At 41.7% G+C, this 18,395-nt stretch overlaps 1 protein-coding gene and 1 long non-coding RNA gene across 2 annotated transcripts in view; one reads left to right on the top strand and one right to left on the bottom strand.

The window, feature by feature from the left end:
* LOC118508316 overlaps positions 1-10,876 on the top strand; it is a 43,097-nt gene extending 32,221 nt beyond the window's left edge. The window contains exon 3 of the long non-coding RNA XR_004905780.1: positions 10,275-10,876. This is a non-coding gene — a long non-coding RNA (uncharacterized LOC118508316). The remainder of the gene's footprint in view (positions 1-10,274) is intronic.
* LOC118508314 (fork head domain-containing protein FD4-like) lies at positions 2,022-4,441 on the bottom strand. Its single transcript, XM_036047982.1, has one exon. It carries the CDS (start codon positions 3,856-3,858, stop codon positions 2,575-2,577), a length of 1,284 nt encoding a protein of 427 aa, XP_035903875.1. The 5' UTR covers positions 3,859-4,441; the 3' UTR covers positions 2,022-2,574.
* Positions 10,877-18,395: the final 7,519 nt, after the last annotated feature.

The following is an 18,395-nucleotide window of genomic DNA, read 5'->3' as shown; positions in this document are numbered from 1 at the left end:
CTCTCAACTGTGGCTCGTGTTCGCTGTTCTCAATTATCGATCGCCACACCTAATTATCGATCACTTTCGAGAGGGCTTTGAAGTTCTACGTAGGGGGGCTTACCGACAATATCTGTAAACGTGCCTAGGAGAAGCGTTCATGATCGTTTAGAGCGCTTGCAGATTATGGTCTTTAAAGTAAAACTATTATCAAGTTGGATGAGTTGCTTTTTATGCTGTAACGTAATTATGGAAAACACTGGTATAGAGGACTGATATTACTATATTTCCTTTTTTTGGTGATTTGTGCGAAAAGAAATTTGCTTTTGTCAGCTTTAATAGCAATACTTCAAAAAGTGCTCTTGACCAAAGCACGGTAGGGAAGATGCAACCTTTTTTTCCCAATAATGAAAGACACATAAAGGAAACTACCAAAAAGATTAAGAAGAGTGGCGGATGTGTTTTGGTTCTGTGGTTCGAATAATACCAACTAATCCCATAACAAGACATTGAGAGGCGTAACCACTTCCGAAAAAAATCCCCTCAATTTTCCTTCGGAACTCCAACACAATGGGCGCATCACAGTCCTAAGTGAGACTGTCAATTGAGCAACAAAGGCTAATGTGACAACAAAAAGAATAAATCTCTTTTACGAAAAAAAGATCTTATTCTCGTATCGTTACATCTCCTATGATGTTAACTGTTTTGGATCGAGTTATTACTATCATTAAACGAGCCTTTTTGAGATGGTTTTGTTAAATAAGATTGGATCGTTTCTTGATTCATAATTGGGATCTTGCTTATTATGTAGGTTTTCCATAAAAAAACAGTTGAATTAAAGCAATTTATTTCAAGTTATGTAATAAACCAATAAAATTGTATTGTCCACAAAGTTATTGTTTACAGAATATAAACATTTATACCTGGATATTGTAAGACAATTTTATGCACTGTTAATGATGTTATATGCGCAAGTTGGAAAAAAATTCTTCTGTTGAAAAAAAAGCTACATAAAATGATTTTAAATTAATTTTGATTATGTGTTGATGCCTTTTGATCGATCAATCTTCACTAAAGATTGTTTTAAGTTAAGTAACGCCGGAATACAAAGTGTTCCTAAAGAGAACCAGCAATGCTCTACCCATTCTTAGGTTTTGTTCAGGATAAGATTGGAATATGTCCAGTTAACGCTAGAATCTGATTCACTTGACTTGGAGTGAAATATCCAAAAAACCCATCGATGTTTTTAAATACAGGCAAACAATTATTGATAAATTATCAGTGGTTCCTCGATGAAATGTTTTTGGAAACTTCCTAATATTCTTTACACTGTAAACATCCCAACCATCAAGATATATTTTTTAAGGAAGAAGGTTAATATTTTTTAGCTATAATTGGAGTCTCAATTTGATTCGCTTTAGAGTAAAATAGTTTATGGCATAAATATTGGGCAGTCGATAACAAAATCCATGAGAAGATTTCACTTATTATTGAAAGGGGATGAGAAAGTACAGCAGAGTCAAATTGTACATAATAAATTATTCTGTGGCGTCTACTAACAGTGAAATGATTGGTTGATTATAGAAAAATAAGATAGACAAATGAATTCAAATATAATTATAGCTAGATTAATGGTATGGATTAGAATAGGATAGATAACTGCTTAAAGATAAAGATTAGATAGTTACCATAGACTATAAAGCTAAGGTTTAAAAAATAGGGATACATAGGAAGTAAATATAGCTTGGATTGGATTGATGGATATCGGTATAAAAAGCAGATCAGGATTAAGGAAACGAGAGATTAGGTTCAACGTCATAAGGAGAGAATGCCTGGTAATTGAACTATGTTTTCATAAAATTACAATGCCACAACTTCATATGATCCACACGAATGTCTACAAATAGTTAAAATTTTACTAATTCATTATTAATGAAGTCTAATGACTAAAAGCCTCGATACTAACCTGTAAATCTTCAGGTTTCTCCAACCTAGTCCAAACAAACAAAAATCACATTAGCATACATTCAGGGTTTTTTTGCATTTGTTATACACATTTGTTTATTTCCGAGTACTAATGAATTAAAAACAGCTCTTAAATAAGTAACCACGTTCATACATATTGGCGAAATTTTGCTAAACCTTATACATGTAAATCTTTGTATTTCATACCGAGCACGCGTGAGCGCGTCTGCTCTGCACTGCACCGTTTCGTAGTTCTCGTTTCTGCTAATGTAACTGCTCTTGCCGGGTAATATGCACAGACCATTACAACAAACGAATGGAGCAAATTCAAAAAACGAGTCAAATTGTCCTAAAACGAAAAGTACCGATTGAACCGACCGGAGCGGATGAAACAAGACGCGAGGTATGCATCCCCAATGCCACATTGTAGCGATCGTCGAGCATTTTCCGATCAGAACGAACGAGCAACGGAGCCGCGCACATCAAATACTACCTTCATCTTATAAGTAATACTCAAACTCAACAAACAGCCTTCGGGTGGGTGTGTGCGTGCGTACTGGAGCACTAACAGGAACAATGTGGGGGTGAAGAAAAACAAAAACCGGTAGTCTCTATCGTAACCCACAGGACTCAAACACTTCGCAGTGCAGGACCCAGCGCAGGTCGGCTAAGATCTGTGGGTGCTCCACCGGACCGAGGACTGTCCGGTTCGGTGGTAGATCCGCTCGGTGATCGACTGCCCGAACCGGTCCCCAGTCCGTGCTGATGGTGTTGCAGCTGGTGATGATGCTGTTGCGAATGATGATGATGATGATGATGGGCAGCGGCCAAACTGTGGTACGAGCTCTGGTGGAAGTAATGGTGAGCACCGAGCGGTCCCATCATCAGCAGTGGATGTAGGGGTAGATCGTACCCGGCCAGGGCTGGATGTGTGTACTGCAGAAAGGGTGGAATGTTGGCCACCCCCGGGAGACTGGTCGCAGGTGGTAGGGTCGGTGTCGTGTGTTGGGTGTGGTGTAGTGCAGGGTGATGATGAAGTCCAGCATGATGATGATGATGGTGCTGATGCGCAGGATGGTTAGCAATCGAAAGTAAGGATGGCAAACGATTTTCGGGTGATTCGAGCAGATTCAATCGATCATCCGTGTTCCGTTTCGAGTTCCGTTTGCTATGGTCCCGGCCAGTGTTGGTGGATCGAATAAGACTAGGGCTCGGCGATCGACTACCTTCCCGGTCCTGCTTTGCATCACCCTTCCGTCGTTCCACCAGCTCGTCTTCCGGTGTGATTAGACTCTCGATCGTAAACGATCGCTTCGGTCGCAGCGGAGTCCTGGTGGTTCCAACCATCAGGGTCGTCTCGCCGGTGGAGATGGGTGACAGTGGGGCGGCGGCTGGCAGTGGGGAGTGTGGTTCGAGCGGTGGCGAATGCATCAAGCTGGAGGGATGCAGAACCACCGGATCGGGTAACATTGTGGCCGCGGTGGGACAGTACGCGTCCGCCGAGTTCTGTGCCAGGAATATCCGGTTAATGTTGGCCAATGCAGCGAGCTCTTCGTTCAGGATGTCTTTGTCGGATTTGTGCAGCTTGAAGCGTTTCCGGCGTCTGAGCAAACTTCCATTCTCGAACATATCGAACGCTTGCGGATGAAGCGCCCAGTAAGCGCCCTTGCCCGGACGATCCGGTCTCCGCGGTACCTTGATGAAGCAATCGTTGAAGCTAAGGTTGTGCCGGAGCGAGTTCTGCCATCGTTGCGTGTTTTTGCGATAGTACGGAAACCGATCGGTAATGAATTTGTAGATATCACTCAGGGGTAACATTTTGTCGGGCGAGGACCAGATGGCCATCGCCGTGAGCGAGATGTACGAGTAGGGTGGCTTCTGGTCGCCGTACGTGTCACGAGATGGACGAGGCATGGTTTAAATAATGCTGCTGTTAATACTGATTACACGCAACTGGATAGTTTCGTTCGGTCACTGTGTTTTCATTCAAACATTGCATGGGTTTGGGCACATTTGCATACACTTTGACTTCATTCCTTGAACTATAACACAATATTCACGAGTGATGTGACGCATCTTTAGCACTTCGCTGTTGTTCGTAAGAAATGCCTTCTGCCACAGACCACTAACAGCATTTTGTAGAACGCACTCGCACAAAACTTGCACCAGAGGACATCAGGTGCTTCAGTTGCGCCACAAAGCAAACATCTTTCTCGACACTGCACTCGTATCTTCCCTCGGAACCATCTCGATCAAATCACTCGTTGAAGAATCTCAGCAGAACACCACACCATGTCTCAGGGTACACGGGAGTCCACGTCGTAGTACTTCGCGCAAGAAAGACTTTTTCGCACAGTTTCGACAGCAGCGCACTCGAAAACACCGGCAGGCGAACGTACGCGGGCGCTTGTTTGTATGGACTGTTTGGACTGTTTTATCAAATCAACAACCGAAGGTGTTGAAATGCGGAATGATATGTTAAGCGCAGTGAGGCGGCTTCTTCTCGGGCTGGGAAGATGCAGTTGCGCCGTACCGTACCCACACAAACGAACATCGCGCTGGTGGCGCCCGTACGCGAGGGAACGAGATTTTCCTATCGCACATGCGAAAACCGAGCTGCCGCTGTGTTGGTGTGATGTTGAAGCGTGTGTAAAGTTGGTGAAGGTGCAATAGAGATAGCTCTAGAGAAGGAGAGAGAGAGAGTAAGCGAGAGATCTCGCATAGGCGGGCTTGAAAGGAAAATTGTTACGAAGGGAAAGGTAATGGGGAAAAGCAAAGGCAAAGGGACGCTAAAGTATATAATGTGTTTTGTGGTGTGCAAGCTCAGGACGCGCGAGCGCCGAACACTGTTTACATTCGGCTTCCCCTGTTTTTTTCCTCTGTGTGTTGAAAATGAAAGAAACATATTCAGCATCGTTTTTTTTTTGCTGTTGCTTTGACTCAACGTCTTTGGACCGGGACGGGCAAGCTAAACATTTGTACAAACGAGTTTTTGGTGAGGGCACAGTGCTTGACAAATTTTGTACTCGGATCTTGTTTTGGGCCAGATATTTGTTGAAGCACTGCATTGCCGAAACAGTTTTATTGACAGTCGAATTCAAAGCTTTCTAAATTAATTTAGAAGAAAATTATAACCACTAAGATTTCTTGGTAGGCCATTTGGACTACAAGGTCTCTTGATCATCTTTAATGCTACAATGGCAAGGTCTTTGGTAGAAGTATTTTGGACAACGAAGATGAAACAATATATTCTTCAAACGTCGAGGTCTTTGAAACGACAAGGTATACGAGCTTCATTCCATGGAAATGTCTCCACGGTTTTAATATCTCTTGGTAGGACAAGAAAATCTATTTGACCTAGCAGCCCCTTTATAGTTAAAGCCTCTTGGTCGACGTAGTAAAAATATTAGCACCTTAGGCCCTTCTGAATACCTAGAATCTCTCTAAGAAGATACCTCTCATACTCTCTAAAATATGGCATGGACGCTGTGAGCCTTAGAAGTTAAAGCCTCGTCGATCATGAGATCTCTCAGTAATCGAGGCGTTTTTGACAGCGATTCTCTTCAGACTATGAGGTCTCTTGTAAGACTTAGACTTCAAAGACTTTGTTAAAAGAAGATTACCTGAAGCCTTTTCAATTACTCTGTTTCTTGATAGACGAAGTCTCTTTGAATACGACCTCTATTGGAAGATCCTCATCCTTTCGAAAGTTATCCTTAGCAGAAGAGTTCACTAATCATTCGAAGCCCTTAATACGATGACTCCAGACGAAGAGGTCTCTGGAAGATTAGGTCTCCAGAAGATGAGGTCTCACCACTGGATAAGACTACTAATTCGACTTCATGGTCTCTCGCATGGAAGTCTGGACAAAAAAGTCGCTATACGACTTTTAAGTCTCTTGGTAGGTAAGGATTATTCGACTAAGACCCCAATTCTTAGATGAGGTCTTTTGAAGGGGAGGTCTCCTGGCGGTCGAATCCAAGGTAATATTTCATTTAACTTTTTGCTCAAACAAAATTAAATGCTCTTTCCACATATTAACAATTTAATTATTTATAAAGTTTATATGGTAAATATATCAAACAACATTTACCTAATTTCATGTGAGTTAAAAATCGTGTGCACCGAACGCTTACCAAACGGCTCAGATATGCTCAGCTTTGTGCATCACTGTACATATGTATGTATGGCGCCGTCGAATGTAGGCTTTGAGGTGTAAGCGAAACATAAATAAACCCACCACGCACACCATGCTGAATGGAAACAAACAAACTAGGCGGAGCTACGGACGCCCGATCGGCAAAAGAAAAATGGTGGTGGTGAACTTGGACGAAGACTTTTCCCGTTCTTTCTTGCCGTGCAAGGAAAAACGTGTGTGTGTGTTTTCGTTTACTGCTGCTGCTGCTGCTGCTGCTAGAACCCCGGCTCAGCTAGAATAATCATTTATTTAACGATGGAGTGCGATAAATAAATCAAATAGTTTATAAAACGCGGACGTGAGAGTGTGTGCGCGATCATCTCCCACCGCGAGGGGAAACGTGGTCTGTTTTCCGCGCGAAATCGATCCGGTACAAAGAAAAGCACCCCGGATGGTGCATCGTCCCGCGGTATTGGGCGCGTCATCTTTCCGCATGCTTTGCTGCTGTGGCGTTGGAATCGAGCTGAGTTCGACAATGGGTTCCCCCAAAGGGTCTGGGTCCCGCCGTTTGCTATTGCCAGTCGTTTGTTTCGAGGTAAATTGACAGAAAATTTAATTGAATTATTTTCTTCCCCGTTTTCGCCACGAAAACACGAAACGAAACCGCCGCGGCCCGGCAAACCGGCGAACCGTGTAATTCTGCCTTGGTGTGGTTTTTCGTTTTATTTTTGTCTTTGTCTGCCCATTTTTCCATCCAGCCAACCATTTCCACCGGGCCACGTTTTCAATCTGGCTGGCTGGTTGGCTGGCTGGGAAGCTGTTGCTGGTGGCGGTGATTTAGAGGCAATGTTTGTACATTCCGACATTCCGATTCGTTTCCACCGGAGTGCTCGGGTTTTTTGGGATGCATCGCTAGCATAGGTTTTTGCAATTGAATTGAAGGGCGTGTGGAGTGAAATTGTTTCCGCTAGGTTTCCTGTTTCAGTGTAGTGGGGTTTTTTGTTGCCGTTTTTAAGATATTCAATTCAAAATGTGCTTTGGTTCCTCTGGGGTTTTTTTTTGTTCCGCTGCCAAGCATCATCCGTAAATCATGGTTGATTGTGTGGAATGTAACGTGAGGAAATATGGGTGTTATCACGCGACGAACGCGGAAGGATGTATGATTCTTATCAATTTCTGTGATTGGCCAAGCATGTTGGATGTAGTTTTTTTGCTCTTTTTTAACATAGTCAATCGATTTGCATTGAACGACGTTTGTTGAGCTGTTTGCGATGCATTTAAGTTGCTCTATTCACTCCTATTTTCCTTTTAAAGACTAGAACATAAGTCTCAACATCTCGCTATTTGTCTACTGCAAGTGTTGTTAAACTCTTATTGAAATAGCCCTTCAAATCCAAACTTGTGGAGGTTGTGCCGTTGATGACTCTGAGTTTGACTCTTAGGACCTTTGGAATCCTGGGCACAGTTTGACCTCTTGCACATCAAGTTCCTTCAGACGACAAGGTCTCTAGTTATATGAGGCGCCTTGAACAACTCTTCGATTGCGAGATCTGCTGTAAGATGAAGCTTGCAAGACTAGGATTCTTTACTAACGAGATCTTTTGATAGATGAGGCCCGTTGAGGGCCTTCAAGGTAAGAGAAAAACAAACTACGTACTAGCCATTTCTGGATCCTGGATAGGATGAAGTGGACTATTGACAGACAGAACTGGAATCTGTCGCCGCTTCTGGATCTTCGTCAAGAAGAACTAGCCTCTTGCCTGCACATTGTAAGTTCTTCTCTGAAACCTTGTAAAAGAAGAGGGTCCTCGTAGGCTGGTAGACTAATTCTCTATAATTACTAGTAGGTGAAACTACTTCAACTACGAGATCTCTTGGTAAATATGTCTAGATGAGATGCTTAGTATACAAGGCTTACTACGCTAGGATTGCCTAAGAGTTCTCAAAGTATTAGAGGAGTTTTAATAAGGTGAGATCTCTTGGAGGAAAAGCCTGATGAACTACGCAGTCTCTTGTTAGGTGAGGTGATCGCTTTAAAGATAGGATAAAAAAAGAAATTTTGAAGTAAAGCGACTTTGAGCATGTCCTCATTTTAGCAAAACCCTTAGACAATAAATCTTCTTGTTGCTTCCAATCGCTGCAAACGAACGAAATCAGCAAGAAAGCTTTTCCTGACTGTATGAGAGATGCATTTCTTAACGATTTAAATGAATAAATTGAAATCTATAAATTAAAGCCACAAAAACAAAAAGATGCACAAAAAATGCTTAACTAAGTATGCAACCTGGACTGTATGGAGCTTCTAACTACTTCATTCTTTTACGAGACATGCTTTAGAAGCTTGATGGGTCAATGCAGAAGCACATCAATATGTTTTATTAATCAAATCCCTAACTTCACTTCCACATTTCTCAGATTGTACACTTGCTTTATTCAAACCCTCGTCCCATCTTCTTTGGCCCTGTCCCCTTACCGTTTCCTTCAATGTCAATACTTTCGTAAGAATCGCAGATAAATCGACTGATGAGCGATAGAACTCAGATAGTGGTTTTGATATGGCACATTTTTCATCATCAAATGTGTGATTACTGCATCACCGCAGAACTGTTCCATGCTGCTGTTCCACGACAGCCCTACGGACACTGCCGGCATACACCAGACGCAATCAAAAAGCAAGATGAATGGCCAATCATGATTATGGTTGCGGTTTCTTTCGCTCTCTCTTGCTTTCCGACCATTGCTTCACCAATCTGTTGCCACCCAAACCACGGTATAACACATCGGTAAGTAGCTAGGTCTAAAGAAAGAACTTCTTGAGTTCCGCCCCAGAACCTTCTGAACCGAGGGAAGCTCCATTCTTTTTCTTCGGACAAAGCACGGTCAAGTGGGTACGAAACAGTGACACAAAGTAGCACAAGCGTCATCGTTAACTTCACCTGTTTAAATCCCTTGCCCGATCAATCCCCTGGCGGTTGGCAGTGTTGTCGTTTACTTTGTCGCATCATCCGGGGATTCACGTGGGAAAGGAATTTATGTTTGATTTGGGTGAGGTGCTATCGAGAGTTGAATGAATGCAGGTGTTGAGAGTGTCGGTAAGTTTGATTAAATTGAACCCTTTCTTTACTCGGTCCGTAGCTTCATCGCTAAGGAGTTTGTTGGTAAGATTGGTTTTTGCTGCTTGGAGCAGTCACTACATTGACTCGGGAGAGTAATAAAAGGGGAGGTGTTGGAACGATCGCTAGTTTGTTCAGACAGAATTAATTCAAGAGGAGAAATTTATGTCATTTTTATTGTGGGAAAAGGCAAACAATTGTTTATACATTGACAGTACTGCCCACAGTGTGTACCTTAGAGCTTGATGAAATTTTTGAGTTCGTTTGAGTTGAATAAAAATGAATGCTCTCATTGCTATATCACGTTAATGTTAAAAAAAAACATAATAAAGAATTTAGTGGAAAGTTAAACACTGAAATAGTATTTTTTGGCAGTTTTATAAAAAAGAATTTTAGAAAATTCGGATCTTTATTTGTGTAAGACCAATAAATTTTAAAGAGGGGTATCATTTTTGAATAGAAGTCAGTATTGGACATCTCGTCCACCTGAACACAGTCTGGAACAACTAACTTAAGCGCTTCTTGTGTCTTGATAATCTTGTGTTACTATGGATCTTCAGGATTTTTTTTTCAATAGAGATATCCCACCAGCTTAACAGAAAGCTGAGGAAGTTCAAAACTTACGTTACTTTAAATACGTGCTTCTTCTTTATTATGTATCCAGCCATATGCCCAATTTCATAGGTCTGACCGCATCAATTCTGGAGTAGTCGTCTTGGATTTTGTACTAACCAAAATAACCTCAAACCATTGCCCACTAAGGATCATTTTGGTCATTTGAAAATTATCGGGATATACAATCTTCATCTTCTTTGGCACTACAACGAACAGAAATCTCGGCCTATCATTTCTTGCTTGCGGTGACTTGAATGCACTGGTAGCACGATAGTTAGGTTCGCTAACGGGCAGAGTGTCTGGACAGTATTCGAGACCCGGTCCAAACGTGGGAGCACCGGCGCTGCTATCGTCTGGATCAACCGACCAACCCAAATAACTCTTTAACGTTACTGATATATTTTTATTGCTTTGAATAACTTAATTTATTTCTAGTTTCACATTTATTTTACGTTTCTTTTCAGTGTTACGCATGATTGAATCTCGTTTTGAGAGAAACCTTACGAAAGCAAATGTCTGCTTAAGAGCGTCGTTCTTTTCTTTAATATTCAACCAGTATCAATACCGTTCTTAAGGAATATTCAAAAAATTTTGAGGAGCAGTTAATTGACCGAAGGTCGGAGGCGAAACAAGGCTCGCACTTTAATTTCTCAAATCTTTGCTTGCAATCCATTACGTTTTTCAGCCATATTGCTACGGTAAGACTGAATATTGCTATTTTGAAAATTTTATTTGTTGTTTGTTGGATTTAAGGATTTCTTCAGCGTATCTTACATTTTTACTATAACGTCGAAAGGCCTGTCTGGCTTCTTGTGACTTGATCTTACCCACAGAACTGACTTCGAACGGGTGTGACTAGCTGAACTGCGTACTCTTTTGCAGTTCATCTGCAGTAATATAGCCAAGTTAGGAATGACAATTTTGCCTGAAATACTATAAAGCCGAACAATGTTGAGACAATGCAATCTAGATGGAATTTTGGATCCTCAGGCTAATGTATTCCACAATTCACCTTTCAAGTACTCGTTAAACTAGACATTAAGTTCTAATAGCTACACCTTTTTATTTTCACCTTGTGTCATTAATAAATAGTAACCATGAACACCAGAAAAAAGTCGATGTTTGTTAAAAAGAAAAACACATAAACAGAGCATTACCACCACAGAACCGTTACAATGGCACGTTTATGTTACCAGAGGCACCGCGACACCAGACCGCACAGACCAGAGCCACAAAGTTCAATAATGAATTTATAATAACTTAATTTTTCTGCCCCTCTTCTCTTCTGGTCGCTCGTTATCAAAAGCGCTTCCTAGCTGCTGCTGCTACTCTTCTACCATTCCGAGCGATATCGCGTTTGATATCGGCAATTTGCTGGACCTTACCAACACGACCTGTCATTTATGGTCCGCTCGGTGGCCCTACGTTCTATTGATTTAGATTGCATGGGAAAATGTATTGTTTGGTCCGATGGGCCCCCACCCCCCTCAATGGCTCGCCACCTGTAATTGTCATCGAATTGGAGCTTATAATTGGATTATTAAGCTATCATCATCGTCATCATCATCCTTCACATCAGCGACGGAAATGCTTCTTTGCTTAAAATCATTATTCTTTTCCCCCATTTTGTTTTTGCGACTGGCCTGTATCGTTTCCATCTGAATGGTGTAATAATTTACGAAATTTCCTTTTATCTTCTTATCAATGTTCCCGTTTGAATGTTGATGTCCAACCCCTGGTTTTCCTCACGCTTTTTCCCGCTGCTAGCAGAACGATTTCTTTAGGTTTAGGTAGAGAAAACTTTGAAAAACAAAAACTTGAAGTGTTAAGTACCAGTCCATTCAAGTATTTTCCGCAACCAACTACAGCTGTTGCGAGGTGTTTGTAACGCTTTTGAACACGCAACACAAACGAAGGATCGGACTGGATAGCAAAGAAACGGCAGCTATTATGTTCGCCGGATTTATGCGAATACCCACAATGCATGCCTGAACCCTGGAAAGGATGGTCAAGCGATTCATTTCCCTTTCATTGTTCCTCACGAACACACCGTTTTCTGCACGGAACGAAGGTAAAACTTTGTTCTCGTTCCAATTCCTCAAAAAGAAAGGATTCTAGGACCCCAACTCGGTGATGACACGGTGTTACACAAAAAACGTTGCCTGTTGTTCTAAAGCTCGTCCTCCTCCTAAACACATGTCTGTTTCGATTCACCTCCACAGTGCTTCCACCGCTGTCCACCGGGAAATAAGCCACACGCTCTGAAGGTTCATCGATCATGCCGCCATTTGATATGCCCTTTTCCACCGGTCGTCGTCGGTTACTTTATCGCACACAGCAAATCGTGTTCAGCACAATGTACAACAAATTTATTATTTACCAAAATCGGCCCACATCACACACACACAGGGAGAGATGCTCCCTTTTTCCAGCCTTTTTCCACCGAGCCGTAATAAATGACACAATTCACGAGCGACGAATATCCTTTAGATATTCAAACGAGCAGATGCAATACACGGGCGCACACAAAGGAAAACACAAACACGCGCTTCCTGTTGCACAGTGGGTAACTGTAGAGCAAATATCTGGGTAAAATTATTTGTATGTACTGAACATTACATGTTTTTGTATTAAATGTGGAATAATATAACGGACAGTATGTAGATTTGAGTGAACTTATGTGTTTCTGAACCTTCGCACTCGATTGTCGGTTGTATTTTCGAATCTTATGGTCGTAATTGAACGATTTTGCAGGTTTTGTAAAAGCCTGTGGATTGACAAATTTTCCATTAAATGGCCAGAATTACTACGCAGGTCGTTCAGTCGAAAAGAAGAACTAGAAGAAGAAGAAAGAGAAGAAAACAGATAATAATAAAAGAAATAAGAAGAATGTAAAGCTTCTACGAATAAAAAACTTTAATGTGGCTTTCTCTAGAATTTGTTGTCGTATGTTCGGTTTTGTTCCTGCAACTGATGCAAAACAGTTCGTTACAAAAATTTTGTTCTTCTTGAATTTAATAGTATCTAAAGCCAACTGTGGAGCAAACTTGAGGCCGAGGCGATAGTGGCGCTAGTCTTCACACGGCAGGCTCGGGAATCAATTCCCAGGACGTAGGACTGACTATCCAGCAACGGGTAAAATCAAGCCACGGAAAGCGAGAAATGACAGACCGAGACGTTTTGAGATTGTAGAACCGTGTTAGATAAAGAAAGCCAAATGTTAACAAAATGCTCATTTCCTTATAAACAATGGATATCTACGGCAGATATCTACAACTAACATTTTATGTTTTTTTGGTTGTTGCATAAAGCATTATTAAATAAAAAATGCACAATATTGAGTCAGCTTTCTGCACACATTGTTAAAGCAATCTTATACGACTATCGCAACATGGGTAAAAAAAAAATTACTTTATGGCAAATTATATTTTTGGACAACTTTTTTTGGTTTGACAATACGGCAATGGACCGTCATACTTAATAAACAAATAAATAAACTTTTTTTGATTTTTTTACACTTAGTCTTTTAACTTCCTACTTCTCAACATGTTTTTTTTTTAATATTTTTAGAATCAAGATTCCTTTTTCTTTCCAAAACAGTCAAAACAATAACAATATCTAAACAATTCGATTACCAGGAGCATTTCTAAGCTGAATTATGATGCTATGCATGTTTTAAAACACGTTCAAATTTGAAAATTCATAGCGAGGAATTTTTTAGAAATATTTTTTTGAGATTGTAGTTTTTACTTAGTTTTAATCTATAAATCGGCCAAAAAATTATAAATTGAAAAAAACTCAGAGTAGATTTTTTGACATTTCTCCCGGCAAATGCCCACTGTGGCACTGCTGGGAAGGAAAACAACCGAACAGAAAAAAATCATGGAAAAGGGTTACGGTTGAAGATGATTTATGGTGCGGGAATCCACAGTGGTTCCGGATTTCGGCCAAAGGGAAAATTAATAATAGCAAACCCGAAATAATAGTGCCAATACGCAAAAGTCAATGATGACGCAAAGCCGTACCGAAACGCACACGCATGGGGTGGCTCGTGAAAAAAGAAGAATTTATCCATTTCGACAGGCGTATAAAAGAAACGGGGTAAATATTTATCTCGCCCCTTTTTGCTTCGAACCGAGCTCGTTCCGTTGCTGTTCCGGGTTTGATGTGTGTACGAAATTGTGATAAAAATTGAGCTTCATCGGGCTTCCGCTTTCGTTCCCCATTTTCCTTTTGGATTTAGGTTCAGGAAAAGTAAAACACTGAACAGTACACCCTTGTAAGTTGTATCCTTGTTCCTTTCTGAAATGGGCCATGTAAACGATTTTCCAACAACATCCCAGCCAAAAAACGACGAAAAGTAAAGCAGGAAAAACCTAACCACAAAACCTCAGCCCGGCTTGTGTCACTTGTTGTCACGCCTAGACGCCGAGAAGGGCAAAAAAAAAGAGGTTGATTTTGTCGCTCAATATCGCTGTGGTAAATTAAGAGTCATAATTGAAAATTTACACTGATTTATCATGGGCTGTGCCGTACCGTGTCTGCCATAACGGAAAAATTTTGCACGGCTCACCCCAAACAAGCAGTAAAGCGGGGCAAGAACAAGGTAGAAAGGATACGGCGTTGGAAGTTTGTCCTTCCGGTTTACGGATAATTTGATTATCGATGTTTAACAAGCAGGATTATTAGAGTTGTGTGTGTGTGTGTGTGTGTGAGTTGTGTACTGTGGACCCTTTTCGGGATTTAGGGGAATGAATTCATCGAGCCCAGATGAGCGAGCGTCGTGCACATGGTAGTATGGGCATTTTCCCAAGCACACTGGCACGGGTGAGTGTGGTGCTGATGCTGTGTTACGGCCAATAATTCATCGTAAATGATGCAATATTTTGACAGGGCAGACCGAGAACTTATTGCCGGTAGCAAGTGTTTTATCCCGAAAAGGGCTGATTAATTGAGATCCGGTGGGCTGGGTGGATGTGCGGGTGCGTCAAAGTGCTATGAACGATTTATGATGATGTCCAAATTGTGGCGAAGAAATTTTTCAGTCATTTTTGGAGGGTTTTCTAGGGTAAAGGATAGTAATGCGGGAAATTAGCATATTTTATCTTAGCCGCTATGCTCCTTGCTATTAGCGAATATTGAAATATTTTAAAGGTCTGTATTCCTTTCAAGAATATATTTTAAAGACCGTTTCACCGGACGTCAGTGTTAACTGCTTGCTAATATTAATATTTAAAAATCATATTATACTCTTGGCATCATCGAAACAATCAATTGTGAATCTATTTGAGTGAGCCTTAAGTTAGGGCTGCTGGTTTATGTGGCTTTGTAACATATTTTATGTGTTATCAAGAAAAACTTCTAAAGTAAAGTTAGCCATCGGGAACCATTGAACGGTCTGCAATACAGTTGATAACAATCTTCACCGACCTTTACGTTAACAAGAAAAGTTTTGGTGATTTTAAATCGATTTTTTCAATAATAAATTTAACTTGATTTTTGTGATGTTTTTGGGACGAACTAGCAAGGTTCAAACTATTCAAATGTCCAGAGATTCTGATCACAAAGAAGTGGACTGCTTTGAATTTTCTTTGAAGCATTTCTGGACAGACAAATTTCAGACTTATGATGTCATCAATCATAGAACTGATACCGTCAATAAGACAATATTGACTTTCTGCTCAAAAATGTGTTAAAAAATTAATCTTCAACTTCAGTGAAACATAATTCAGTTCAATGTGATAGTATTCCACTTTATCCTGATCAGAGTTCACCAATGGATCCGACTAGAACAAGCGTCTCTAGAGCCAAAATATTTCCCAAAAATTGGCCGAGCAAGGAGCCTCCTGGCAGACACTTACAAATTGAACAAGGAGTTCTGACTATTGTATCATGCATAATGTCTTAAGCTGCACATATTGCTCTTCAAATAGTTTGTGTTTACGTATAGCTCAATGGTCTGTTACGTCTTTTACTCGTTCGGTCCATGTCTTGTCTTTCGATTAAACTATAAATTGAAAATAAGTTTATTCGTGTGTCATCCATCTAGGACCTCATAATAGTTGTTGATCAGAATCTGACTCTTTAAGGACTATGTAAAATATATTGTATCGAAACAGAATGAAAAGATAATGATTCGTGGCTTAACACAGGACATAGGAGGTTCTTTTTGTCATAAACCCTTGTACTGCAGCCTTGTCCTCTTTGGAACATATTTAAATCATTTGGTATTCTTCTGGTTGAACGCACACAGCGAAACTCGAGTAAATTCTTGCATTGGGTGGCTCCATCTTACCAAGTTCGACGCCGGGATGTTGAGTGTGGTGGCAACGGAGCCTTGTTAGTTTTGGGCCTTGTTGTTGGTTGCTCTTCTATCCCGCATTCCTATGCAATTTACTTATTTATCCTGAATCCTGAATTTAACTTATTAACTCTCTTTGGTTTTTTTGGTACATCAATTTTTATAAAATAAAAGAAATAGAAAAAATAGATTGCAGACCTGGAAAGTCGATCTAGTCGACGAATAACAACATGGCTTGTTGAATACGCTCAGCAAGGAAAGGTGGATCAAGCTGTACACAACTAACCTTATAATCAGGACGATGATCTCAAAATCGGAGCTCCGATTCCGGATAAAAAAGAAATATCGAAATATCAATCAAAATTTTGTAGAGTTCTCAACCAATTTTGGTATCGAAATGCTGTTTGTGAAAAAATATTTCAAAATCCGTTACAAGGATAATAAATCTTCAATTCATCATTGTCATTCAGTCATTAAGAAATTGAATCTAATAAATATTTTATTTTAATCGCTTGTCAAAACAAGGGATCGCTTATCAAATTTCATACACTTTAAAATACGAATCACGCCACGATATCAAAATGGCATTAAAAACCCCATGAATGCTTGGTTTTCGCCATTCACAACCAGCGAAGTGCTTTACTGCTCCCGACCCCTAACTGATTTCGATCAAATTGCCATAAAAACTACTCCAACTTACACCCAACCCGCCAACTACACATTTATATCGGCAATCGATCGACAAAACCAAAAACCAGTATCTTTCGCCTATAAGATGTGTTGAAACTGCCGAAAGCGCTGTCGAAGCGTGGTGAATCGCCGTGCCAGGAAAGAGTTCGATCTATCATTAGATAATTAATGATAAACTATTTAAACCTCCGGCTTCGGAGCGTGCGGTAGGATCACAACTGGCGTCCTCTATCTATCTTTTCTTCCGCGAGGGATGCCCTTCGACCGTGCTCGAGTCAATCTCATTAAACGCTAACCCGAACGGAGTTTTGCTTGATGGGTGAGAAAGCAGTGACGAGGGGAAGCCCTATTGACACCAGGAACTTTGGCGTTCAAAGCCTTTTTTCCCCCCTGGTTAGGCCTCCACCAGAAAGCCAGAACCTTGGAAAAGACGAGAGGGCGTTCTTGTGGCCTTTTGCGCCCCCCAAAACCGCCCGACGGGTTCATAATCTAATCGTTAATTTATGATGATTGTTGTCTAATTGTAACAATGTGCTGAAGTGAAATGCACAACCTGGCCACCTTCTGAACCCCCTAGCCTCCCTCCCTTCTTCCGACTCGAAGATAACCGGCTACTCGTGGAGAGACAGAGACTGAGCGAGATCTTCACGAAACCTTTTGTCTTCCGCGGCTACCTTTGGTTGGCCGTCGTCCGAGGCATCTAGCGATCCGTTTCAAGAAGCCGCCGATCGTGCCGATCGTTTGCAATCAACACACGGTTACCGGCCGACACGTTTGTGCGCTTTAAGCGTCCGGATGATTTTTCGTGGCCCGCCAACTATCGGACGCTAGTGGCCGTGGCAGGTTTCTTGGCTGTGGCACAGTCCTGGGAAAACGTGTGAAAGCTTGCACGGCCCAGCTCTGTCATTATGGTCGAACATCAGCAACACCGCCTAGCTGCACCCACCAAGCGCTCGCGCACTTTTCACGCCGAACTCCACTGCATATACCAACCACGAAAAATGTGTTAACACATCGGCGAGCGATCCGTGGATCGATCGATTGCGCGAGTGTGCGCGTGGTACAAACTTAGCGTGAGGATGCTCTCGGGAGGGAAAAAAATGGAAGCGAAAGGTTTTGTGCGCACCAAAGCATCATCCCCAGCGCGAGAGACCACTTTAAACTGTGCTAATCACGAGCGAAGCCTCGTGTTTTGGAATGGGGCAGTTTTCCTTTGCCTTTTGCCGGGCAGATTTTCACACCACCACCACGATTGGGCCCGAACGACGGTGTACCGAAAGGGCGTCATTTATCGGGAAGAGAAGGGCGGGAAAGGGCGAGCTGGTGCGGAAGGGATCTGCGAATGCGCGAGCAAACCGCGAGTAATCCGAAAAATGACCCCTTGAAGGCAGGCGATCGATCATCTTTCATCGAGTTCGTTTATGAGCCGCCGAACGCATTAATCCCACCGAAAGATCTTTTCGCATCTTTCCTCCCTCCCAGCCTTGTTATTCCTCCCCCCCCCCCCGCACTTCCCTTGTGGGGAAGGACCTTTCATCTGGGGAGCAGACTGCTGATGGCTGATGCCCGATCGCTGTGCGCACACGTCTTCTGC

Source organism: Anopheles stephensi, chromosome 2 (assembly GCF_013141755.1).
Source record: "Anopheles stephensi strain Indian chromosome 2, UCI_ANSTEP_V1.0, whole genome shotgun sequence".
NCBI classification, from domain to species: Eukaryota; Metazoa; Arthropoda; class Insecta; order Diptera; family Culicidae; genus Anopheles; species Anopheles stephensi.
Note: the sequence above shows the minus strand (reverse complement) of the source record. Positions and strands in the feature narration are given on the sequence as shown.

Bases quoted from the DNA above. Each gene is read 5' to 3' on its own strand.
- LOC118508314 (XM_036047982.1), bottom strand. From the start codon at position 3,858: ATGCCTCGTCCATCTCGTGACACGTACGGCGACCAGAAGCCACCCTAC.